At 50.0% G+C, this 26552-nt stretch overlaps 2 protein-coding genes across 5 annotated transcripts in view; one reads left to right on the top strand and one right to left on the bottom strand.

The window, feature by feature from the left end:
• Window positions 1-26552, bottom strand: part of RAD50 (RAD50 double strand break repair protein) — a 289914-nt gene that overhangs the window by 201683 nt on the left and 61679 nt on the right. The window lies entirely within an intron of this gene.
• On the top strand, window positions 8212-15602 carry IRF1 (interferon regulatory factor 1). Of its 2 annotated transcripts, XM_037801338.1 has the most exons (10): window positions 8212-8443; window positions 9477-9568; window positions 10870-10969; window positions 11743-11919; window positions 12029-12078; window positions 12175-12307; window positions 12481-12603; window positions 13123-13172; window positions 14081-14216; window positions 14557-15602. In XM_037801338.1, the coding sequence occupies exons 2-10, from the start codon at window positions 9482-9484 to the stop codon at window positions 14679-14681; spliced, it is 981 nt and encodes a 326-aa protein (XP_037657266.1). In that variant the 5' UTR covers window positions 8212-8443; window positions 9477-9481; the 3' UTR covers window positions 14682-15602. The 2 variants fall into 2 exon arrangements, with proteins under 2 accessions (XP_037657266.1, XP_037657265.1); XM_037801337.1 differs by lacking the exon at window positions 8212-8443 and having other exon boundaries at window positions 8453-9568.

Genomic DNA, 26552 nt, shown 5'->3' with positions numbered 1-26552 from the left:
AGGGTGATGGGAAGACAGAGCAGCAGTCCCCTGGAGGGACAGAATCAGAAAGAAATGCCCATAGTGCTGCTCAGGGAAGCCCAGTCCCTCCCACCTTCCCTTTGGAGCATCAAGAGCAACTTGGGAGAAACTGTGCATGCTGCTGAGATGACCTGAATCCACCATCCATCCATGCCACCTTCATTCATAGGGTGCCTGCTCTGTGTTCAACCTAGGCTGGGGCCTGAGGCTATAGCATGAACAGGACAGAATGCCCACTGGGCCACCCAGTTCTCCTGACCCATGCCCTGCTTCCCCTCTGTGAATGTACCTATAATTCAGCACTTGCTGAGTTCTAGCTACAAAAACATTCCTGTTGGTATTTTCTAGCTTGAGATACATCTACTATTTCTGAGATGTGACCACACATGGAGCCAAAAAGACACTCTGAGGGCTAGGATTTAAGGACTAAGATTAGGGTTGTGCTTCCTGCCTCAAAGATACTATTTGGACTGAGCAAAGAACCAGCATCAGCGGGTCCAGGAGAAGGACGGGACAATGCCCCATTTGATCTGGGGCCTCACTACACTGCTGCTAGTCGCTAGGCCCCTCAAGGGCACCCCCTCACTGTCCTGAGCCTTATTTCCAGTGCAGCCCCCAGAGTCGGGATTCCCAGGCTGAGTCACCAGAACCACCAGGGACTGTGCTCACAGCACGAGCTCTACTCTTGCAGCATTTGGAGTTTCCCTGGCCCCCTCCCAGGCCAGCCACCCTTATCCTGAGCCTGAAACAAAGGAAGTCAATGCTGGCCTGGACAAGGGATGCCAGAGGGCCTGTCTGCCTGTCCTCTCCTAGGCTAGCTGGCTGTCTCCAGAGTGGCCACCATTGCTATCCACCCACCCTCAACTCCAGTGTGCAAAGCCCAGCTCTTTCAGCCTGAAGGAGCTCTATTTAGTTTTAATTTATGCCTTTCCAAAGGCCATGGTCCCAGGGCTATAAGGAAGGAGACCCCTATCATAGATAGGCTTGAGGATCTAGAAGGCAACAATTAGGAGACACAGTCTTGCAGGTAAACTTGAAGCCTACCTTGATTCCAGGTACTGTTTGGGCTGAAAAGGTCAGGGAGGGTCTTGGATACTGCCTCTCATCCCAAACTCCACGCCTGCCTGGCTCAGGTCCAGGCCCAGCCCACAGTCACCCCCGGCCTGAGCTCCAAGCCCTGGGCAGGGAAGGAAGTGACTGACCTCCAAGGCCAGCATTCCTCTGTGATGACTGCAATCTTCTTGCTGCCCAACTGCCCCATCTAGAGAGCTGTACTCAGGGAGCTACAGGGGAACCCCCACCACCATCATCAAAGAGGCTGAGGCCTCTCCTACACAATGGGGCTTCTTTCAGTTGGGGGTATCAGTAGGAGCTGACTGAGCTAAGCGGCCAGAAGAGCTGGGCCAGAGGCCTTCTGGGAGCAGGTCAAAATGCCACAAGGCCCATCCCAGATGTCTCTAACTCACTCCATTCCTTCACTTGTTCTCACAAAACACCCACAGAGCCCCTCCTTGTAGCCAGCCCCAGTTTTAGGCCCAGGGGACATAGTAGGCTTGTCTAGACAGTCAGGATTGCACTCTCACAGGGCTCAAAATCCTGTGGGGGAATCCTACAATAAATAAAAAAACAAAACAAAACAAAACAAAACAAAAAACACATAGAAGAGATAATTTCAGTAAGGATAAGAGTTACGAAGACACTAAAATGGCGATGTGACAGTGACTGGCGCAGCTGGGGACCTCAGTCTTTTGAGAGGGACATCATTCCTGTTTGCCACACCCCACCTGCCCTGCAAGTCCTCTCCTCCCCTGCGTGTGCACGCCTCCCCCAAACCCCTCAGCTTGTAGAACTTCTTCCCCCCACTCCCTACGTGGCCACCCTCGTGTGTTCGTCATCCTTTAATAGCCCCCACCTCCCAGCCCCCACCGCACCCCTACCCCGCCCATTCTGTATGAACATCGCACGGGAAGGGACTGGGGACAGGTGCATTCAGGCGGGGCTTTTCCGGAGCTGGTTTTCCCCGGCTCCCGCAGGAACTTCCACTGGCCCACGACACTGGATGCTAGCTGTTCCCGCCCCCGGTTGCAGCGCAGACCTCAGTTCTCCAGGCGCGGTTCCCGGAAACTCCTCGATTTCCCTGTGGCCAACTCGTTTGCAAGAAACCGAAACCCAAGCCCCGCCTCTCCGGCACAGCCCCGCGGAACCCGGCGTGGGGCAAGGGGCCTGGGCTAGGCGGCTGATCCCAGCTGGGTGGCGGGGCCCGAGCCCTCCCCACCCTCGCCTTGCGGTCGCCCCTCCCTCCACCTGCAGGGCGGAGGATGGGGGGTGGGGAGGCGTCTTAGTGTGTGCTAAACCGGCTCCGGGTCTCCGATCGGTGCGGACTCCCGCGGGCATCGTTCGCAGGTCGCTCAGCACAGGAAAGCTGCGAGTCTAACCTGGGTCTCTCTGGCTGCAGTGAACGGCGGAGCGCCCCAGCGGAGAGACGCAACGCAGCTTTCCCCTGCAGCAACTTTTAGGGGGACACCATTTCTGTGCGCCAACTGTGTGCCTGCCAAACTGGGGCGAGGAAGGGGGTGCGAGGGGGAGGTTTATAAAGAACTCTGCAAGCTGAGTGTTGTTAGCTCCACCACAAGGGTAGAAAACGGGCACAGAGAAATTTAGCAACTTGCCCGAGGTCACACAGCCTGTGGCTGTGGAGCTGTCTGCAAACTTGGGAGGCTAGGCAGGGAAGGAGGAAGTGCCCAGGGCAGCCGGCAGGTGAACTGCCAGGCACCGGCGGGGGAATCAACTAGCGTGCGGTGGGGGGGAGGGGGGCAGAGGAGGAGAGGAGAGAAGTAGGGGGAGGAGGGGCGGGCCCCGGCAGCCACCCGGGCGGCACGACTCCGAGGCTTTGCAGTTCTCCCGCCCTCCCTCCTTTTCCAGGAAGCCGGCCCGCCCCGGAGCCGGCCGCTCACCCCGACTCACCCCCAGCAGGGGCCGAGCAGGAATGTGGAATTGGCCGGATGACTCGGTGCCCCCTCCCCTCCAAACACAGCTGAGGTCAGGGCAGCGCAACCATGGGTCACCTAGGGGCGAGGGGCTCCAGACCAGGGCTCGGATTCTCCAGGGCGAAGATGGGGGTGCTGTTGCGCCCCCGAAATGCCAAGAAGCCTGCTGGGGTGCCCTGGGTGAAGTGGGTGCAGGCCATTCTGAAGGGCCCATTTGCGTGGGGGAGGAGGACGCAGTTTCCACCCTCCCCCGTCCCGCGGTCGAGGCCGCAGGCCCTGGTCCCAGAGCCGCCCCGCCTTGGGGCCCCAAGGGGCGGGTGGCCGCGGCCTCTTTCCTCCCAATGCAATGTTTATAAGAAATGAAACTCCGCACAGGGCATCAGCGGTAGCCCACACAGTATTCCCGCCCCCAGGGTTCCGGAACAGCCCAGAGCGCTGGAGCAATTTTTCCACGGACCTCCAACTCGCAGAATCACCCCCATCCCCACCCCACTCCCCCACAAACCTGCCCAGTGCATTCCCAGTCAGGGGCAGTCTCAGCTCTGCACTTGGGGTTTTTAGAACAGCACGTTTATTCTGCTGTGTCATACAGCATTCTAGCCAGAGCTGTTGGAGGGGAGGGGCTAGTCTCGTGCCTCATGTATCTCCAGAGCCAAACCTGGAGTTGAACCAGAGCAGGAGTGCAAGTCATATTTGTTGAATGAATTAAAAAACGTTCTCTCCGACTAAGCTCTTCACAGGGAGGGGGATGATGCCTGGGTTCTCGTTTCAAGCGTCTGGATTGCTTTCAAATGATTTTATGCTTGACTTCTGCTCTGCATTTCACAGTTCAGTACTGCCCCCCTCCCCTGTCTGTCCTAGCTGTGAAAACAGAGATGATGACTGGGAGGGGCTTTGAGCATCTCAGAGAGCCCTACCTCTGTACCTGGAAGGCTGGAATCCATGACTGGGACCTTGTCTGTTTTGGGGACTGTGGCCACCTCTCTAGGTGGCCATTCCCACCATGGCCCATCAAACACCTGGTTTGAGTCTCTCTAGGCCCTATGCTCTCCCAAACCCTGATTCCTGAGAACATTTCCCATCCCACACCCATCTCCAATAGCAGGGAAACTGAACACAGGTTATCACATGTCTGTAGCAGAGAGAAGAGCCAGGGGATTAATAACTGTGGAAGGAAGGAACATCAAACTCCTAAGGGAGAGAGAGAATAATCAACAAAGATTTCCTGGGTGCCTACCACATGGCAGCACTTTGCTGGGTGCTGCAAGGACTACAGCATTGCCTTAGCATGTCTGTGTGTGTGTGCATGCATGTGGTGGAGGTGGGGAGGCAGGCTCCTGGGCTTCAGAACTGACTGGAGCCTGCCTAGGGCATGAACAGTGAGTTCTGAGAGCCCGAGGGAAAGTGCTGGGCACAAGGTTTGATCCCTCAGGGCAGAGGCTCCCAACGGGGGGTGATCCTGATTGCAGAAATCATCTCAAAGGAGGCCCTGCCAGCCAGTCAGCCACTCCTGTCAGTCTGGAAACCCCCAGGGCCTAGTACAGAGCAGCTGCACAATAAATTCACACTGAGTGAGGGTATGGATGGCAGGAATCCTGTAAGTGACACCCTGCCCCAGAGAAGGTGAATTCCTGCTGACTCCAGATGCAGGGTGTGAGGACCTCAGCCCAGGTCTCTTACAGAAAAATACAGTCTTTGCTCCTTGTATGTCATCACCCAGAAGATGATAAATGATGAAAAGGTAACATCTGAAAGTTAAAGGCGAAGTGGTTCTGAGAAGGGAAAAGACGTGTGGTTGGTTGCTTTGGGGGCACTTCTTAGAAGACCAGGGGTTTGCTCCGGCCTTAAAAAAGTGACTGAAATTGAAGTGTGTGTGTGTGTGTGTGTGTGTGTGTGTGTGTGTATAGCATGAGAGGGAAAACACAATATGTGTTTAGAGGATGGATATACAGTGAAAGTTTCAAGCATTAGTTAATACGTTTCATTTGACTGATGTTTTACAGTTTGGAAAGGATTTTCAGAGTCTATAGAATTTCATCTTCACAACAATCAGGAGAGATGAGCAAGTTATCTCTATTTTATAGATGGGAAAACTGAGCCCCAGAGAGGGGCAGTATCTTGCCTAAGACCACACAGCAAGTGGCAAAAGCATGACAAGAACCCAGGTTTTCAGACTCAAATCCTGTTTTCCCTTTCCCCCACCCTCTAGTTACTGCTGAATGTAGGCAAGGGGAGAGAGGGTTGGAATGGGAACCAGAGCGAGCAGGGATTTATTTGAATGGGGAACTGAGGAGTTTGGAGGAGTTCAAGTTCAGAAGGCTTTTGGATGGAGAAGAATGTTAGGGTTATCATCCCAGTGATGGTGCAGAGGCACCTGGAAGGGCAGGCCTGACGGGGAAGTATGAGGGGAGGCTAGGGCAATGGCAAATTGGTCGTGGAATGTGAAAACATGGCTTGATGCAGGGAAGGAAGTCCCAGAGGACCAGATAAGCTGAAGAGGGGAGGAGGTTGGCAAAACCATCAGGACCTGCAGTTAGGAAGAAGGGAAGCTACTGGAGACAATGCAGAAAGGGGACGCCGAGAGTTCTGCTTGTGTCTGTGTGTGTGAATCTGTGGATGGGGTTGTAGGAGAGTGTCCAGCAGGCAGTCAGAGCCCGGGTTTGGAAGACACCTTCCCGGAGGGAACAGCTGGAATTAGAGGAGACGATAAGAACTTTTGAGTCAGAGAGCATAGAGGGCCAGCTTGTCCATCATGGCCCTGAATTGCTATGAAAAGTTGAGAGAGACTCTATATGTTTTACTTAGCATCACAGGAAATGTGTGATACATCTTAGAATGAAATTCAAATGCAGTTATGATATAAACTTGGGTACATAAAAAGAGTTTAAGTTTATTTCACTGATTCGGAGTACAGCATCCCCAATCAAGATAAGCAGATTCTTAGAGGCTTCCATGTAAAATAAGAATTCATGAAGTTAAAAGTGAAAAAAAAAAAAAAAAAGGTCAAAGAATACTTCAAAGATATAAAGAACAGTTTCATTGGTAAATCCTAAAATTGGGGAATTTCTCCTGAGCAAAAAATTATTGTGCACAAAGGTTTACACAGTGCTGTTTGTATTATGAAAAAAATGGAAATAACCTAAATGTTCTACAAAAGGGGATTGATTCAGTAAATTTTTATTATGAAAGATTAATATGTAACCATTATAAATGATATTGAAGAGGTACATTTCATGACATGGAAAAGATGCTCATTATATATAGAGAGACATACACATACAAATGATTCTGTGAATTAAACAAAATTATTCTTATAAAGCACTTTCTACATTCTCTTGTGATGCCATTCTCCTGTGATCACTTGGGTCAATTTCTCAGGCCATGAGAGACACAACCTTCCTCTTCCTACTCATTCTGAACTTTCAAGTGGTTCTGTCTATCCCTCCCCAGCTTCTGGGGGACAGCACAAGCATCCATTTGCTGCACAGACAATGGACTTCACAACTCAGGAGCTGCTTATTTTCTGTTCCTGCACAGTTCTTGGTCCCTGTTGCAGGGCCCCATTCCCATTTGATACTGATCTCTCTTCCTTCCACCTGCCCCTTCCAGGGCCTCAGCACCTTCCATTTTCCTTAACACCCAACTGGGCTATTTCCTTGCAGTTTCTCCTTGCCCCTCCTATAGCCACCACTATTTGGGTAGAAGACAGCTCTGACCATTCCTGCTGGTCTCCTGGGAACCAGGTTTAGCATCAGCCACAGTACTCAGATTCTGGTGCACCAGCTTTGGAATAGCCTACCCACTTCCCCTGTGGAAAGGAGGCAGTAGGATGACTGATAGGTGGAATGTTATATCGAGGCACCTATTTATAGTTTGCATCATTGCAAACCTGTGCTGCTGTGGAGGTAGTGCTGTGGTGAGGGGAGTGACACAACCAGCCCTGCCTGGAAGAGGGATTTACTTCTGAGTCAGCAGCTTTGGGGAAGTGAAGGAAGGGGCTAGATCTGCTGGGTCACAGTTCTGAATGGAAAAAGGAACACTCAGCTCAGCCTCTAGAGGTACAAGGTGGACAAGGTTTAGTTGTGAATACAAGAGCTAAGTTGTTGCTCTTACCAAGGGGCCTGGGTTCCCCAACCCTCTCTCCAGACCCTTTGCCTTGGCCAGCCCAGAGCAATTACCCCAGGCTGCCAAAACCCCTTTGGGCCAGGCCTTGGGAACCCAGAGACAATACCATGCAAGGGCCATGTGAGGATAAGGAGGTGGCCTAAGGACAGAGTGCTAACAGGGACCCAGGCTGTCTCAACCCACAACCCAACTCAGCAGTCCTAGCTTTTCAGGATCCCTTCCCCAAAAGCCAGCCATGGGGCAGACCCAGGAATGCAAATTCAGGAGGGGGAGGGGTGTCTCTTTGGTCACTGTTAGATCCTGGGACAGGAACCTTGCAAATCTTGTAGCCTCTGCCGCCTGAATAGGACAAAGCACTTTACAAACATCGCCTCTCTCAGTCACTGCAACTCTGCAAGGTAGGGCTGTTGTTATTTTGCAGTTGAGGAAACTGAGGTCCCAAGTACCTTGGCAGGCCGCGCCAGTACCGACTGACTGAAATTGCCTTCCGCTCGACAGCCGCTGGCAGCACCGCAGCTAGGGTCGGCTTTTCGCCTCCTTTCCTTTCCCACCGCAGGTGAGTGACCCCTCAGGACGAGGACAGTGTAAGGGCCAAAACCCTCCCTTCTTGACTCCCCATTAGCAGACTAGAGGAGGCAGGCTGTTTTTTCGGGTTTTAGTCTCGGTGTCAACCCTGGAGGTGCCCGGGTAACTACTTCACCTGTGCTTGCGAGAGAAGGGAGTGGAGGTGGCCACAGGAGCTTCCAAGCTGCAAGAATGCAGAATGGGCGGGAGTAACAGCGGGCCGGGGCGTGTGGCTTTCCAGGACAACCCTTCTTCGAGGCGAGCTGGAATGGGGGTGGAGTGGGTGCCGGCGGGGCTGGCCCATCGTTGCCCCCGGGCGGCGGCGCCGGGCCGGAGGGGGTGGGGAGGAGCAGCCGCCCTGTACTTCCCCTTCGCCGCTAGCTCTACAACAGCCTGATTTCCCCGAAATGATGTGGCGGCGCCGGCCAATGGGCGCCCGCGCGGCCCTTAGGAGGCGGGGCCGGGCCTGGGTTGGGGGAATCCCGCTAAGTGTTTAGATTTCTCCTCAGAGCCGCTGTCCCGGCAGAGCGCGCCACTCCTTCACCGAGGCAGGACGTGCGCCCGAGTCGTGCCGAGCCCAGCCGGAGCCTTGCCAAGTCTAGACCAGCCCTGCCCAGAGGCTCTGCGACCCAGGCATCCTCTGCTTTCTTCCCCTCCCACCCGGATTGCGCTACCAGCGCCTGCACAGCAGCCTTCGCCTCACCCAGATCCTCGGGCGCCGCGTTGGTATTTTGCCTGCTGGAGAGGTAAGACCGCTTTCCCCGCGGGGGGTACCGGCGGCGTCGAACAAAAGGCGCGCGGGGCACCAGGAAGTAGGGGCCGAACACCCGAGCGAGGAGACTCGCGGGCGCGCGGTGTTGCCTGGCCCCCGCGCGGACTCGGGAGGGCGCTGGAAGAGTGGCGAGTGGCGGTGCGGGGAGGGCGAGATACATCGTGGCCCGCCCACCCCGTGGAGGTTGCGGCGCCTAGCCGCTTTCGCAGGTCTGTGTGCGCGAAACTGCCCCGGGCATCTGGGTGACCCGGTATGTTCGTCGCGCGCATCCACATGCGGTGCCCGGGACTCGAGTGTACGCCCGCGGCTCCCAGCTCCGGCTTTGGCGGTCTCAGCTCCGCTCTCAGGCCCCAGGCTTTCGGGCCCCTTGTGCTGGTGGCGGAGGTTGGAGCTTGTACCCGGCAGGAGGCGGCGCCACAGGTGTTCCTTGGGTCACTTCGCTCGGGGAAGGGAGTTGAGGGAAGAAGACGGGAAGCCAGGCGGGAAGAATTAATGTCCTGGCTTGAACGCCGTGGCTTGCAGGGAGACGCAGAATGGGTTTTTGGAGCAAATGTCCAGGGCACAGGTGCTACTTGCCCATGAGGGAAGGTGCACAGCTAAGTGGCAACAGTCCAAATCAGAGAAATTTCTTGGCATCAAGCAAAAGAATCCTCTCCCTTCCCAAAGGATTTGAATTCGGGGAGAAAAGTTTCAGTATTGAGATATCCGTGTATTTTGTCTCTTTTCCTGCACTTGAATCCTGAGCTTGCCTGTCTCTGCGATTGGTGGGAGGCGGTAGTAAATGGCATAAGTGCTTTTGTCACAGATGTTGAAAAACTTGGGGGCAGGGCAGTTTTATTCCAGCACAGATGACCTCCCTATAACTGTGGTGCCTGATACCAGTCCCAAGGGTTCCAAGAGTGTGTGAGAGAAGGGGAGGGTAACTGCATGAACTCTGATGGGGCAGGACAGTTCCCAGGAGCTGCTCAACAGACTCCAAACAGGAGCCCTCTGTCTTCTCTTCACAGCCAACATGCCCATCACTCGGATGCGCATGAGACCCTGGCTAGAGATGCAGATTAATTCCAACCAAATCCCGGGGCTGATCTGGATTAATAAAGTGAGTGTAACTCTTTGGGTTTTTCCTTCACGATTTTAACCCATGTTCTTTGAAGACCAAAGCTTCAGATATAGCTCAAAAAGGGAAGTGATAAGAGAGCAGGCAGATGTGTTTCCCGGTGGGTTGTGCATGCAGGGAGTGTGCAAGAGAAGAGCCAGCTCTGGGCCTCATTTGCCCTGACTCCTGTCTTCCTCCCTGCTCCTGGTAGACAGGGCACCTGCCTGTGGGCACTTAACAGTTTCCAGCAGCAAAACTCTCCCAGCATGTGCAGAGCTAGAGTTCTGGCCTCTGCTGAGGGAGACCCCTACACACACACACACTCCATCCTTACAGGGCTCCAGGCAGACAGACAGAGAGAGGAGATGGAAGTGAACACTGCTGGACAGGACAGTGGCTGGCTAAACAGAGGATCCAAGTAGTTATCCTTGAACCAGCTGCCCTGGCCCAAGAAGCTTCCAGCTGATGTGCTCAGGGAAACATAGACACTGCAAACCTAGTAGTAATCATATTATCTAACTTTTACTGAATATTCATTGGCACTGTGCTGTGTTGTGTTATGTCATTTAATCCTCACAATAGCCTTGTGAAGTAAGTTTTATTAATATCTCCATTTGTAGTTAAGGAAACTGAGGCCCTGAGAGACAGATAACGAGAACACGTGTAAAGTGAGAAAGTCAAGATATGAACTTGAGCAATCTGACTCAAAATCCCACAATTAACCACCAATAATTTAACAGTGAGACCTCAGTCTTTGTATTTGTCACTGCATCCCCCACACATGCTCTCACTTTATCACCACAAAAGGTTTTTTTAGGTCTGTTTTTCTCATTTCACAGAAGAGAAAACTGAGGGGCAAAGAGGTACAGTGATGGTGTTAGTCCAGGGCTCCCTTAGGGTGCAGCCAGGATCCCCTGTATAGAAGCCAGTGGTCCCAGGTGTCCTGAGCAGGTCCTTCTAATGAGCGTTCTCACCAGTACCTTCCATGTTGATGCTGACAAGTCAGATAGAAGCAGGGCTGCATGGGAGGGTACTCGGGGCGGGGGGGGGGGGGGGGCGGCTAGCATGCCTGTAATAGGCAGAAGGAGGTCTTTGCTGAGCTGATGACTCCACAGCATCCAGAGTGGTAAAACAGTCTGTTTAAGCCAGTCTCAGGGTGGGTCAATGCAAGCTAGATGTCAGGATAAAAAGGGGAAGTCAGCCTTTATCCCAGACCTGGGGGCTGGGCAGAGTCAGCCCCAAAGACTTTGGTCTCTTGACTTGTGGTCTCTGTGAGCTGATGCAGCCTTGTATATGCCATGCAGGAGGAGATGATCTTCCAGATCCCGTGGAAGCATGCTGCCAAGCATGGTTGGGACATCAACAAGGATGCCTGTCTGTTCCGGAGCTGGGCCATTCATACAGGTCTGTACACTGAACTCCAGACCAGGAGGGGCCAGGGAGGGGACAAGGGGATGCACTTCTGTTAACATGGGGACTCTCCATTGGAGTCCCTGAGCTCCTGAGATTTGTAGAGGGTTGGGTAGGGGGAGCAGACTTGTGTTTCTGGGGAGAGGGCCCACTGTTTCAGTAAGTTCTTGAAGAAATTTGTGAAGCCAGAATCTTAGAAAGCATGGCTTTGGGGAGTTTGTGGCTGGATAAAGTTCACCCTGTGAGCCAGGGTACTGAAGGAGATCCAGGTCTTTTTTTTCCTTGATATTCATCAGGGTCCTTGACCCAAGGCCCATCTGGTTGGCTGCCTTCTTTCATCCCTGAGGAATGAGACTCTTGGCCCATCTCAGACCAGTTAGCCTACCTATCAATAATTATTCTTTGTTGCCCACTCTGTGCCTACTCCCATGTCTGGAAATATCAGAATGAGCCCCAGGCTACTGACAGCCTGGGCATCGTTCCAGACAAAGAGACTCATTCTTGGGGATATGGGCCCTGCTAGGGCTTCTGGCTGGGCCTTTCACTGATACCGGCTCAATGTGTTTGAGCCAAGCCTGGGCATTTGAAAAGCCAAGGGGCCCAAGGCCTGCAGATTGTTACCCAGGAACACCTGCAGGCCTGACCTGTGCAGGTTTCTGGTTGTGTGAGAGCTCAGGATGCTTGCCTTTGTCCTCCAAGACCAGGGGTGGCAGTTGATTGTCCCCACCCATGGGCCTGACAACTCTCATCATTCTCCTGCCTTCTAGGCCGATACAAAGCAGGGGAAAAGGAGCCAGATCCGAAGACGTGGAAGGCCAACTTTCGCTGTGCTATGAACTCCTTGCCAGACATTGAGGAGGTGAAGGACCAGAGCAGAAACAAGGGCAGTTCAGCTGTGCGGGTGTACCGGATGCTCCCACCCCTCACCAAGAACCAGAGGAAAGGTATTCAAGGACTCTGGGTCCTTGGAAAGCCCTCAGGGTGGGAGGAAGGAAGAGGGGCCACTGGGGCTGGCATGCTCACACCAAGACTGACACCCTGACTGCCCCACAGAGAGAAAGTCCAAGTCCAACCGAGATGCTAAGAGCAAAGCCAAGAGGAAGGTAAGTAGTTGGGCCTTGGTCCCCTGTGGGTCAGGGTGGGAAGCAGAAGAAGTGCCGCAATAGATCTGGTTCTAAACTTCCTTTCTCCCTCAACAGTCGGGTGGGGATTCCAGCCCTGATACCTTCTCCGATGGACTTAGCAGCTCCACCCTGCCTGATGACCACAGTAGCTACACAGCTCAGGGATACATAGGGCTGGACTTGGAGGTGGAGCATGCCCTTACTCCAGGTGAGGTGGACTGGGTCTGGCAGGGAACCTACAAAGTTGGTGGGATGGTTCTTTCTGTTGGGTCCATGAGCCATCATGCTAGTGGATGGTGCAATGACAGGGTGGGCAATGCTGGGAATCTTGCACACTAAGAAAACACCCAGCCCTGACTTGCACCTTCTGTTGTCCCCCAGCGCGGTCACCATGTGCCATCAGTAGCACTCTACCCGACTGGCACATGCCGGTGGAAATTGTCCCCGACAGTACCAGTGACCTGTACAACTTCCAGGTGTCTCCCATGCCCTCCACCTCTGAAGGTTCGTGCTCCTGGGGACTGGCCCACCTGCTTGACATTTTGGGTCCTGGGAGGAGTTTCCTGAGGGAGAAAAGATGCTCAGAGCTCCACCTGGCACTGAGCTGCACACTGCCTACTCTCACTTCCCCCATGGGAATGGAGCAGGCCACTGGGGCCCTAGGAAGGCAGTTCAGAGTGGGTGACAAGCTGTAGTGGACTGGAGAGAAGTGGGAAGGGGGTCATGCCAGGGACTTGATATGGTAGGGACAAGGGCTGCATTTTGGTCCAAGGTTGCAGGTTCTCCTGGCTCGTCTGCAGCCCCATCTGTGAGGGTGAAGAAGGAAGTGAGGGGTGGAATAAGGTGTGGTTTCAGAGTTTTGGAGGCTGAGTCATTGGTGTCCTGTTCTGGTAGACATTGTCTGAGAGGCCAGTGTGTGTGTGTGTGTGCATTTGAAGGGGCTGGGGGACCCAGGAGGACTAGAACTGTGTGGCGAGGGGTGGCTGACTGCCAGCCAACCTGTCTGCTTTTCCCCATCCACAGCTGCAACAGACGAGGATGAAGAGGGAAAATTACCTGAGGATATCATGAAGGTAAAGCCCCTTCCTGCCTGGGCACTCTTTTGAAGTGGCTAATTCTCAGTGAGCAGAGAGAGAAACCAGTAAGAGCTTCCAGATCAGAGGGCAGGCAGTTGTTGCTGTGACCTGGCCTTGTTCCACAAGTGCCATGTTCATGTGATTGAGACCACTGCCCTCCTTGGCTGGTGGGAAAGACCCCATGGACAGTAAGGGCAGGTGGGAGGTCTGTTCTCTGATAGGCCAGCCTCAAGTAAGCCTTGGAGCTACAGAAAGCGCCGTGAGTCAGACACCATCAGCCCTGGTCCCTGGCCTGTGTCCTCCGCCCCAACATGCCCTAGCCCTGCTAGTTTGGGAAATGCACATCAGATTTCAATAATTGGCCTTTGGGATATGTACTGTGATTGCATTTTATTTATTTTTTAGCAAACTGTCCTCCAGTTATTTTTTTCTGCTTCCATTTTATAAGTGAATGTAAAAAGGTTTTTGTAGTAGTTAGACCCTGGCTCCTCTCCATCAGCACTGAAAATTGAGTCATGGGCATGGTTTCTCACCTTTTCTTGTCTTTCTAGTCATCTTTTCTTGTCTTATTAAGCTAATCACTGCTTCAGGCCACAGTTAGTGTGTTTTTACACCATTGAGAGCAATGTCTTGGAGATACTATTCCAAAGGGTAGAATGTGGGAGCTGTGGGCCTGGCCAAACCCTCACGGAAAAAAGGAGTTGAGGACCAGTGCCAGCATGCATTTCTGCCTCCCACCTTCCAAGGCCTTGTCCTGACTGCACCCCAGGTCTTCATCCATCTGAGAATGTGAAAATGGCCAAGGGTGTGATCTTGGCTGAGAAGATTTGGCTCACTGAGAGCAGGGCCACAGGGTGAGTCTGCACTGGAAGTGAGCTGACAGCTTCATGCTCCTCTATCCTCAGCTTCTGGAGCAGTCAGAGTGGCAGCCAACAAGTGTGGATGGGAAGGGGTACCTGCTCAATGAACCTGGGGTCCAGCCTACCTCTGTCTATGGTGATTTCAGCTGCAAGGAAGAACCTGAAGTTGACAGCCCTGGGGGTAAGAAGTTTCTTGGAGAGAGGAGAACCATGGGAGGCAGGGGTGGAATGTGGGGATTGGGGGTGGGGAGTGGGGGGTGGCAGGGGTCGGGCGGGGGGGGGGGGAGGCAAGAATGAGGAAGTCTTGGGGTGAGGGCCAGGGAGCAGCAGAGGTAAAACATCCTTGGGTAAAGGCAGCTTGGGAGTTAGCTGCTGCTTCCATGCCCTAAGGTTTGTTTAAAGATGAGTTGATGCTTGTTGTCAACAGCGGCTGTTATCTGGCTTTTTCAGGGATAGGGCTGAGGAGAGACACACCCTCTGCCTATCCCCTAGCCTCACACAACCTTCCTCCCATCTTCCAGGGGATATTGGGCTGAGCCTACACCGGGTCTTCACAGATCTGAAGAACATGGACACAAGCTGGATGGACAGCCTGCTGACCCCTGTCAGGCTCTCCTCCATCCAAGCCATTCCTTGTGCACCATAGCCAGGCTCCTGGTCTCCTTTTGCTCTCCTGGGAAAGCAGTACCTGGCACCATGGTGGCTGTTGTGCAGAGAAGCAGGACTCCAGTGGGCCTCTTGACGTGGCAATGTGTGACCCCACTGCTCAGCAGGGATGGGGCCTCCCTCCGTGGGTCAGTGGGCCGCTCAGGGCCTGTCGGGCCAGGATCTGGGCTCATCTTTTGGGGTAAAGCTGGCCCTGCCTCCCAGGAAGATGGAGTTCTAAGATTGGTGTGTCAGGTGGAAGACTCAGACAGGAGTCAGCCTCTAGCTTTTCCCTTTGAGCCCTGGAGACTGGAGAGAGTCTCACTGTCATTGAGCTGGCTTGAGGGGACAGACTTCATTAAAGCCTAGCACCATTCCCAGGGCTGGCTCTGCACTAAGAGATAGTTGCACTAAGTGAATCCTGTTTCCAAAGACCTGCCTGCCTTCCCAGCTGAGTTGGGAACTGTTCCAAAGCCAGTGAAATGTGAAGGAAAAATGGGAGTCCTTTTGGATAGTGCTCCTTTGGTCTCAGGAGCACTGCCATGCTCCCTGCTCAGGCTGAGGGGCTTGGGATAAAAACATGGCACTTTTTCTTGTGGACCTTGCCACATTTCTGATCAGAGATGCACACTAACGTTTCCCCCAAGCTCTTGGCCTTTGCATTTATTTATACAGTGCCTTGCCCTGCGCCTGCCCCACCCCCTCAGGTCCCAAAGCCCTCAGCAGGCCCAGGGAGGAAAGTGCAAACGCCTTGTGTGACTTAAAATTGGAAACATCATCTAACCACTAAGTCCTGTGTGATCACAGACATACATGTGTGTAAATATGTAAATTTTCTTTTCATAAAAAGTTAATTGTTTACAAGGGGTGTGACCGTTTTTAGAGAGAAATTATAGATTATTTTACTTTTTATGGAAACAGATTCTGATGGACTCATTCTTGGCATCCTACCTGAGCTTGACTTGGGGGGTGAGCAAAGTGACATGCACCTATTGCAAAATCCACTCAGTTATATTCACAGAGAAGATGGCAAGAGGAGGGGACAGTCATGGCATAAGGACATGCTAACGTAAATGCAGTCACATGACCTTGACCTTTTAGCCAAGACTATCAGTTTAATTTGGGCCCCTGAGCCCTGGGAAAGTAGATAGTGTTAAATGTTTTGAGTTCTTCCAAGGAAAGTACTATAGACTATGTCCTGCCGAATTCTAATAAAAGTGTAGTCAGATAACTACTCCAAAAAGTTAACAATTAGTACACACAGTCACAGGTAATTGGGAGAGACATCAGTCCAGAAATAGTCCTTAAGGCCTGTGTGCTAGGCATTACTTGCTTTCCAACTGCTGCAACAATGGAAATGTCCTATGGCTGTGCTGTCCATCCAGTGTGGTAGGCATTGGCCAGTGTGACAAATAAGCACTTGAAATGTGGTTAGTACAACTGAGGAACTGATTTTTTTAATTTTATTCAATTAAGACTTAAGTAGCTACATGAGACCAATGGTTACCTTTTTGGACAGCACATGTAGATATTGGATTGGGGGTAGATCTTAGGGAGCGGGGCTTGGGTTGCTTGATGACACAGGGCAGGGGCTTGGGGCTATTTTCCTGCCAGTTCAAAGGTATTTTACTATAGTAACAGCCAAGAGTGACTATTGATGCTGAATGCCAGCCCTGCAGCGTACTGTGGAACAGGTTCATGCACAAATGCGTTAGGAAAACTTTGGGTTAACAGGTGGAGCAGGTTTATTTCATTCATGCCTGTTCAGGGTCCTGGCTGGGCCAATGCATGTGGAATCTGTATGACGGGGTATAACTGATCAGAACAGTGTTTGGGAACCACTAACATGACAGTGCCCCCTTCTGATAAAGCCCAAGTCTCAGGAATGTCTGAGGGTGGGAGGTCTGGATGTGGGCTTTTCCCATCTCCCTCCCTACTCTCTGGCCCTGGGTGTAAACTGCCCAGCAGTAGGAAGGCTAGCCAATGGAAGCCTCACCAGCACCATGGCAGTAGTGGGTTGCTTGGAGAAACCAAGCCCCGTGAGCACATCTTCCATATTCTCAGTCTCAAAAACCACCCATGTCACTGGGCCCAGCCCAGTGGGAGGAATGAAGGTACTTGGGGAGATAAGGCTAAGTGGGAAAAGGATGAGAAAATTGAAAAATGTAATGGTCAGTCTGACACGTTCTCTGCCAAGCTCAGGAAGTACTGTTCCCTGAGCTCGGAGATGCTTGGGGGGCCCAACTGTTTGACTAGCAAGTGGCCTCCTGCTGGTTGGGTGTTCTGCATTTGAATGCCTGGGCAAGGCCCCCATCCCCCTTCCTAGCCATCAGGAGATCCACCTGGATTCTTCAAAGATAGCCTTACTTGGGGGCAGAGGGATGGAGAAAAGGCCTTTCCTACTCCAGCAGGGTCCAGCCCTTACTGGGAAGAGCTGGACTGGGGTGGCTAGCAGTCTGTGCCATCTCTCTGGGGGCCTGGCAAGGCCTAGTGTGTGGCTTTTCTACCTGTTGATGGCTAGGGGTGATGTGAAGCCAGGCCCCCAGGACCAAGGAGTGATGGGAGGGAAAAGATGCAGCCCAGAACAAACTGCAAGGATGCTTCTAACTTCTCTACTCTCCTCTTAAATCTCACAACCTACTCTGGCTGAGAGTAGGGAGTGGATATGGTGAAGTTCCAAGCAACTGGGGACATCTCTCAAGTTCTAAAATGCAAAGTTCTTCACTTGTAAGTTACCAAAATGTGAGAGGAACTGCATCTATCAGATCCTAATCTCCAAAGGCAAGGTGGAGTCCTGCCCTCCAGCTTTTCTGATGGCAGGAGCCATCTGCTTGAAATGCGTGAAATGTCCAAAGGGGAACCCAAAAATTCTGCAGCCCCATCACAAGGGAGCTGGGTTCTAGGAACCAAGCCTGGGAGTGTCGTGTGGGATAATCAGACCTTTCCGGACAGAGAGCTGTCCCATCACACCCCCACCACGGATCTCAGCCCTTACTTGTGAGGAGAAACAGGATAAGGCCTGATTGCCCACCTAAGGGTGATGGCAGTTGACACTAATTCATTAGCCAAACAGTGCCTGAAATGGAGCAATACCAGTATTATCTGAACCAAATTTGGGCCTAATAATTTAAGATCATTTTAAACACTTGCCAGTATTCTTTGGGTCATTCCAAAGAGGTTCAGTCTAGGCACTAATGGTGGAAGCTCTCTGTTGAGGCAGCTAGGAGGTTGTTGAAAGGTTTCTTTTGGTGGGGTTGCAATGACATCACTGTCATCAAGGACCATTTTCCAAAGGGATAAACTGGCAAAGTGGGGCTCAGCCATACCAGCTAGAGCTCCCATGTTGGTCCAAGTCTACAGATGGTACAAGGGCATTTCTGGTTAGTCACAGGCTTTCCTTGCCTTACTCTCAAAGGTGTAACTTTAATTGGTCTGGCTTATTCATTCCAGCTCACTTAGCAATAGGAAGAAAACTAAAGGCTGACATGCCAGATGCCCATCCAGCAGCTCAGGGAGGCAGCAGATCTTTAGGGAAGACAGACCATCCCTTGGTGTATCAGCTTTCAACATGTCTCAGTACACCGTGACTCCCAGGACATCATGACTCTAAAGATAAAAGCTTTGTCAGATCTCTATGGAAGTCTCCAATGGGGCTGGCCAAGGTCAGAACTGAAATCCTCCAGATGAAACTGAGATCTGCCGAGAAAGTCTGGGAGAGCTACCCAGGGGCAGGGCATTAGCACCCGGTGCTAAGAAAGCATTTGGGGACATAAAGAGAAGGCAGCAGGAAGCTGTAGCTATTCTACATAAAGCATAGGGCCCAGCCCCTGTCTTCAACCGCCCTGCCACCACCACCACCCTCACTCCCCAACACTTCTTGCCACTCCAGACAACATGGCTGTGCCACTATATAGGCCCCAGAGCCCAAAAAGGGTGGGGTTTGGCTTGGTTCTCAAGGGCAGTAATGCCTCACCTGTGCCCTGGAGGCCAACTGCAGTTTCAATGGGTGGGGCCTCAGGGACTGGAGCACAGACAGGCCTGTATCTTGCCCTCTGTGAGGGGCTGCTCAGCTCCACAAGCCTGTTTGCAAACCTGCTCCCAGCTCCAGGGACTCTGGCCTGTTAGGCCTTATCTCAGTTCAAGGGTTCAAAGAAGACTTGTCACATTTCTGTCTGGGCAAGGAAACTGGAGCTGTTCTATTCTCCTGCTCTAAATCAGACCCCTTCATGGGTTCAGGGGTCCCTCAGAGCTCTGGACTCTGGATGACTGTAAGAATCAGGACCATACAGATGCATCCTAACTCCCAGCCTTAAGGGTAGAGTCAAACCTTATGGCTCTGGTGGGTCTAATTCCCCAGCTTCTTGATTCCTGAGAAACTCCAGCACTCCTGGCAGCTGGCAAGTAACTGCCCTACATCAGGCAGGCACCCAGGCTCACACGCAGGCTTCCTTCAGGGAAGGCGTTCCCAGCCCTCCAGACCCAGCTGAGAGAGGCAGCCTCAGTGGGGCCTTCACTTCCATTTCTAGCCAGAAGGATAACTTTGGGTTGGCCTGGATCCCCTTCCTTGTTTCCTCACCTTTCCTTAAAAGCCATGTGGATGTGGGGGTGTCCAGTTCTCCCTTACACTGTCATTCCTGAATCTGTCCAGAATTGGGGGGCAGGAGTGGTAAGCTCTTCCATAACAATTAAAAATACTCAGATACACCTTTGCTTGAGAGGCAAAGGGACATGCCCAGGATCTTAGTTCAGGAGCAAGGTAAGTGGCCCAGGTCTGGGGGATGGTGGAGAGGTGGATGGGGGGAGTCTATGAGATCATGCACCAGGCTTCTCTGAACAGCTGACTTCATGGAACCAAGAAGTTGTGTAGACACAAGAGTTGGTGTTTAGTGGTCTGGATTGGATAGGGAGTGAGTCGGATGGGATCATTCCCAAATCATTAAGGTAGAATGGTAATTACTTCCCTAAAACTAAGAATAAGTCTAAGAGACCAGTCGTGTTGATTGCTTCTCCTGGAGATCCAGGCTCCCCTCCAAGTGCTCCTGCTGAATTTGGGGGAGATGAGCTGGATGTCAGGACTCAGAGACAGCTATTGGGGGAGCTGGGTTTCTAGGTGCAGGAGCCTGGTGTTCCCATTCAGGGTGTGTGTGTGTGTGTGTGTGTGTGTGTGTGTGTGTGTGTGTAGTAAGGGACAGGGTGTGAAGGCCTCTAAGCTGTACAACGGGAATCTAATTTTCCAGGATTCAGAAGACCTGGTTACCATTCATCACCACCCTTCTGTCATAAAGCAGCAAGCAGCCAGAGCTCTGAGCCAAGGAGACCAGCTGCCCCTGGAGTTGGGGTCCTGTGGCAGGTCACTTAGAATGATCCCACTTTGGGTCTCTAGCTGAACTAAGATATGTCCAGTGTGGTCCTTAGGCCCTCCCTTATCTGACCTCTGACAGCCCTCACAGGCAAAGGCTCACTACCTTTGCACCTGCCTGCTTCCCATCTGCCCCTCATGGTCTACAGGGCATCCAATATCTCTAGCCAGACTGTGAGCTCCCCAGGGGCAAGCAACTCGTTCCTTGCATATCCTCACAGGGCTTAGCCAACCCCTTGAGAGCATCTCCTGCCAGTCAACAAAACCTTGTTGTCAGTACCTGCTCACCTGCTCTGCCCAATGCCCCATCTGGCCTCTCTGAACCATCTCTGAAACAAGTTAGGCTGGGCTCTGGGGTGCAGGGGAGCAGGAAGAGGAGCAGGGAGGGCACCGAGTGGTAACTAGCCCTGCCCCTGCAGGAGGACCCTGGACAGAACAGACCCTGACCAACCGGTAACCATGACCAAAGGCCCCCAAACCAGGGCTGTTGTGTCCCATGACATGCAGCACCACCTGCCCCTCTCCGTTGGCAGGACTGCTAGATATGGAAGGCTGAGTCATTAATTACTTCTTTTATTAAAAATGTGTACAAGCAAAATGAACATGGTTTAATTGTGCAAAGATTAAGAACTACAGATGCACAAATAGAAAAAAAACTAAAGCTACTTACAGTACACCATCCAGAGACGTGGGTGTAAACTAAATTTTCCACTTCCCTGTGCATATATATCTAGGAGTTCTGTCCCACTCAGACCCAGGCACTGGTCCCTATGTGTGCAATGCCTCTGCTGGGAATGCTGCAAGCAAAGAGTTCCTTCATTCTGAGCACTGGCTTGGAGCCCGTCCTCAGCCCCCAGGTCCCTCAGCCCAGGCACTGTGCCGAGGTTGGCATTTGGGAGTCTGTCTTAGTGTCCCGGCTGCTAAAACAAATACTGTACAATGGGGTGGCTTGAGCAATGGGAATTTATTGGCTCACAGTGTTGAGGCTACAAGAAGTCCAAACGTGAGGCGTCAGCAAGACAATGCTCTCACCTGAAGACTGTGGTATTCTGGGTCTGGTTTGACTTTTCGTCACATGACAATGCTCATGGCAATATCTTCTTTCTCTTCCAGGTACCGTTGACTTCTGTCTTCTTCCCATGGCTATTTTCTTCCACGTCCAATTTCCTTTGCTTATAAGGACTTCAGCCATGTTATATTAAGGCCCACCTTCATTCAGTTTGGCACATTTTAATTAATAACAACTTCAAAGATCCTATTTGCAAATGGGTTCGCACCCACAGGACCAGGAGTTGGGGCCTGAACATTCCTTTTGTGGGGGACGTGATTCAATCCCTAACAGAGTCCAAAGGGCGCAACTTGGTGGGGCTATAGAAGTCCCTGGACAGCTGTCTGGACTGCAGAGGTACCCTAGAGCAGAACAGGAGATACAAAGGGCCTTAGAACAATCAACCCTCCTGGTTGCTCAAGACTGAAGGGTTTCCTGGGATGTGGGACTTTCCATGTCCGGCCTCTCCTTCCCCAGGCTGCCCACAGGCCCTCCTGCTAGGGTCCTGGATTCCCCAGGTCCTTTCAAAGCAGTCCAGGGTCAAAAGACAGGCTGGGGTTCCCCCTACCCCTGTGGTCCCCCGGTCAGAGCGAAGGCAGAAAAGGGCTGTCATTACCCCAGGAAAAGGACTAGTTGAGCTTGGCTGTTAATGTCAGCCAGGGATGCACAGGTGGAGGGGCTCCATCACTTGACTGGCTGCCTCCTCCAGCCTTGGATCTATCCTTAGAACTCAGTGTCTGAGTCCTCAGAGTCTAGGCTCTGGCCCCACCCCTGTAAATGGCAGCAATTCTTGGTGGGATGAGCTCAGTGCCCCTCTGCCCCAGCATCCCACAGTCCTGGGATGCTTGCACCCTCCCTCCTCCATGACCTTACTCCCTGGAATTTCCTGCCAGCAACCTTCTACCCTAAGCCTAGGAGCAGGGAATGGGAGAAGAGGAATCCAGGACAGCCTGAGTTGAGTAAGGAACAGGCATGTGGAAGGGGATCTGGGCAGAAAGGACCTCTCTGACAGTGGTGGGCATATCCGAATTGTCCAGCACACTGTCTGTGCCTAAGGATGGGGCCTCAGAGAACTCAGAAGGGAGTCTGGATGTGTTAGGCAGAATAATGACCTCCCCTTCAAATATCCACTTCCTAATCTCTGGAACCTATGAATGTCACATTACATGGCAAAGGGAAATTAAGGTTGCAGATGGAATTAAAGTTGCTAATCAGCTAACCTTAAAATAAAGAGATTATCCTGAATTATTTGTGTGGGACCAATGCAATCACAAGGGTCCTTAAACAGGGACAAGGGAGGCAGGAATTCAGAATCAGAGAGATGGCACCATGACATAGACTTGACCAGCCACTGCTGGCTTTGAAGATGGAATGCCTCTAGAAACTGGAAGAGGCAAGGGAACAGATTTTCTTTTAGAGCCTCCAGAAAGGAGCACTGCCCTGATGACACTTTGATTTTAACTTAGTGAGACTCATTTTGGACTTCTGACTGATAGAACTGTAAGATAATAAATTGGTGTTGTTTTAAGTCACTAAATTTGTGGTCATTTGTTATGGCAGCACTAGGAAACTAATACACTGGGCAACCACTGGGAATGCAGCTGCTGAAAATCCCTGTGCCTTGGTTACAGTCAGCCTCACACAGCCTCAGGGCCCTTCTGTGAAAAACCCTGTTCCATTCTGGGAGAAGCTGAGAAGCTGGAACCCTGGGCAAGGAATGGACTTGGGTGGGTCCACAGTTTAGGTGGAACAGGAAGAGTGCCCCCAAGGACAGTGTCACTGCTGGACTTCTCTACAGGAAACAGCTGCCTCCTTGAACCCACTCCCCAGTTCTCCCGTGAGTTGTGGTGCTGGCTCTGAGTTGGCCTGAAGGAGCTGCCCTTAGGTCAGAAAACCCAGGATAGCCAGCCAGAGCTAGCAGGGCTTAGCTTAAGACACCCATGGTGGGGTCTTGTGCCCTCTCCACATACCCGTAAGACCAACAGTACTCTCAGTTCTTGGCCTTGCTAAGGGGATCCAGTTTGGTTCAGGAAAAGCTAGGACTAGAGGAAAAAAATGTTAGAGGAAAAGGCACTGGACTGGATGCCAGTGAGATCTGCATTCAAGTCTCTGCTCTGCCTCAAGTAAGCCACTGGTCCTCCAGGAGCCTCAGTTTCTTCATCTTCACAATGGGCATAATAGCATTTGTCTTACCTGCCTTACAGAATGTGTGAGCCTCAGTGAGATAACAAATGCAAAAATGCTGTGCTGCACAAATTGAGATGCTGTTATTAAAAAGCAATAATGATAACAAGCCCACATGGCTTTCAATGGAGTGGATGATCACAGCGTCCTGTTTGGGGAAGCAAGGGTGAGTGCAGACTCATCAAAACTCTGTCTCTCCTGGCCACAGCTACCGCCTCGGAGCTCACACCGGACGCAAGAAGGAGCCACCCTGCAGACCCACAGGACGTCCTCCTAATCACCGCAGACTGGGGCTCTGCAAATTTTTTTTTTAAAAGGAAAAGGTTTTCTAATTCTTCTGCATTAAAAGCAGTACCATAAAACATACCATATAAGAGACAGTACCATAAAACTCCTAGAAGATAATGTGGGGAAACATCTTCAAGACATAGTATTAGGAGGTCGCCTCTTAGACCTTAGACTCAAAGCACAAGCAATGAAAGAAAAAAGAGGTAAATGGGAACTCCTCAAAATTAAAAGCTTCTGTACCTCAAAGGAATTTGTCAAAAAGATGAAGAGGCAGCCACCTCAATGAGAAAAAATATGTGGAAACCATGTATCTGATAAAAGACTGATATCTTGCATATATAAAGAAATCTTACAACCCAATGACAGTAGTACAAACAACCCAATTATAAAATGGGCAAAAGATATGAAAAGACATTTCTCTGAAGAAGAAATACAAATGGCTAAAAAAACACATGAAAAAATGTTCAGCTTCACTAGCTATTAGGGAGATGCAAATTAAGACTACAATGAGATACCATCTCACACCAATTAGAATGGCTGCCATTAAACAAACAGAAAACTACAAATGCTGGAGAGGATGTGGAGAAATTGGAACTCTTATTCATTGCTGGTGGGACTGTATAATGGTAAAGCCACTCTGGAGGCGGTCTGGCAGTTCCTTAGAAAACTAGATACCAAGTTACCCTACAATCCAGCAATTTCACTTCTCGGTACATACCCAGAAGAGTTGAAAGCAGGGACATGAACAGATATTTGCACACTGATATTCACAGTGGCATTATTCACAATTGCCAAGAGATGGAAACAATCCAAATGTCCTTCAACAGATGAGTCGATAAACAAAATGTGGTATATACACACGATGGACTACTATGCAGCAGTAAGAAGGAATGAGGTCGTGAAACATATGACAACATGGATGAACCTTAAGAACATAATGTTGAGAGAAATAAGTCAGACACAAAAAGAGACAGATTTTATGTTACCACTAATGTGAACTCGGTGAAAAATGTAAAATAAATGTTTTATATTGTAGAGTGTAGGGGACCTAGAGATAGACAGCAACCAGTGAAGGGGGAACAATAATTTAGTAAGAACAGATAAGATAATGGAGCTTAATGATATGGGAATGCTCAGGAATGACTATGGCTTGTTAATTTTCTTGGGGTATAGTAGGAACATGTTGGAAGCAATGTAGTTATTTTAAGTTGTTTTCTTATTCCTTTGTTTTGTTTTGTTTGAATTGTTTTTTTTTTTTTAACTTTTTTGATAAAGCAAAAAATAAATAAATAATGAATTTAAAAAAACAATTGTTTCTCAAACAAACAGACAAAGGTACCCAGTGTTCTTTTTTACTTTAATTGCTCTTTTTCACTTTAATTATTATTCTTGTTATTTTTGTGTGTGTGCTAATGAAGGTGTCAGGGATTGATTTAGGTGATGAATGTACAACTATGTAATGGTACTGTGAACAATCGAATGTACGATTTGTTTTGTATGACTGCATGGTATGTGAATATATCTCAATAAAATGAAGATTTAAAAAAAAATCAATTGTTTCTGTTTTGCTGTGCTAATTTCAAAGTTAATGGTAGAAAAGTTTCTGTTTTGTCCAACCCAGCAGTCTGGACTCCTGAAGACAATTATATAATAATGTAGATTACAAGGGGTGACAGTGTGACTGTGAAGACCTTGTGGATCACACCCCCTTTATCTAGTGTATGGATGAGTGGAGGAATAGGGATAAAAGCTAAAGGACAAATGGGGTGGGATGGGGGGATGATTTGGGTGTTCTTTTCTCACTTTTATTTTTTATTCTTGTTCTGGTTCTTTCTGATGTAAGGAAAATGTTCAGAGATAGATTGTGGTGATGAACGCATAACTATGTTATCATACTGTGGACAGTGGATTGTATATCATGGATGATTGTATGGTGTGTGAATGTATTTCAATAAAGCTGAATTTAATTAAAAAAAAAAAAAGTTTCTGTTTTGCTTTTCTGGAACTGATCTATTTTTATCACACTATTTCTTAGCAAGTTGTAACCCTGCCTGTGGAAGGTCTTAATTAACTTCTGTTAAACATAAATTTTACTAGTTGCTTTATAGTCTTTTTCTTAACATGTATGTTCCTAGAATTCACACTCTGGAGTAGTGGAACTTTGAAATCAAATTAAAGACAATTACCATGATGAAGTAACAACAAAAAATAGACTTATAAGAATTTATAATAGAAGTTTTCAAGGTTTCAGATTATTTTTTAGACATTCCTTCCCCAGTAAAACCCAGCTTTAATGACAATGGAAAAGACTTCTTCCACCAAAATAAATAGAACTTTTTCACAGCTGAAAATAATGTAAATATATATCAATAAAAATGTATTTTAAAATTGATCACCTAGAAGTTTTGTGGGGATGTGTGTGTGTGTGTATGTGTATAGGTGTTACCTAATGTCCTTTTTCTACCACTTTTAGCTGTTCCTCTGACTCTCCTTGTACACACTGTAATTTTCAAGATACATTATATCCAGAAAAAAAATTTTTGTTTAAATGTTAAAGCAGAAATGTTTAAAATTCCTTTACAAATTAAAGATAAGGAAAAGGCTTCAAAAAAAAAAAAATGGCAAAAAAAAAAGAAGTCCCTCCTGATAAAACACTCACAATTTTACAGGGAAAAGGTAAACATGAAACTATGCATAATACAATTTCAATTTAATGAAGGTATAATTTTATGGGGAATATGTACTGGAAGAAATACATCAAAATACTAACAGTGTTATGGTTGGGTGAAGGGATTATAGGTGATTATATATTTTTCTTCATATTTCTATAATTTTAAAATGCTCTACAATGACCCATAGTTAACATTTCCTGCAGAAAAAAAATTATATATGTATGCATATATATAAGGAACGTGCCAGGGACTTTCTTTTGTGGAGCCACAAAACAGGGCTGGGGTTGTGGTCTGAGCTGGGTTCTGCACAGACGGGAGGCC

Source organism: Choloepus didactylus, chromosome 13 (assembly GCF_015220235.1).
Source record: "Choloepus didactylus isolate mChoDid1 chromosome 13, mChoDid1.pri, whole genome shotgun sequence".
NCBI lineage: Eukaryota > Metazoa > Chordata > Mammalia > Pilosa > Megalonychidae > Choloepus > Choloepus didactylus.
Note: the sequence above shows the minus strand (reverse complement) of the source record. Positions and strands in the feature narration are given on the sequence as shown.

Bases quoted from the DNA above. Each gene is read 5' to 3' on its own strand.
- IRF1 (XM_037801337.1), top strand. From the start codon at position 9,407: ATGGGGCAGGACAGTTCCCAGGAGCTGCTCAACAGACTCCAAACAGGA. The intron at 10,970-11,742 runs GTCTGTACACTG...CCTGCCTTCTAG, and splicing joins GAGCTGGGCCATTCATACAG to GCCGATACAAAGCAGGGGAA. The intron at 12,308-12,480 runs GTGAGGTGGACT...GTTGTCCCCCAG, and splicing joins GGAGCATGCCCTTACTCCAG to CGCGGTCACCATGTGCCATC.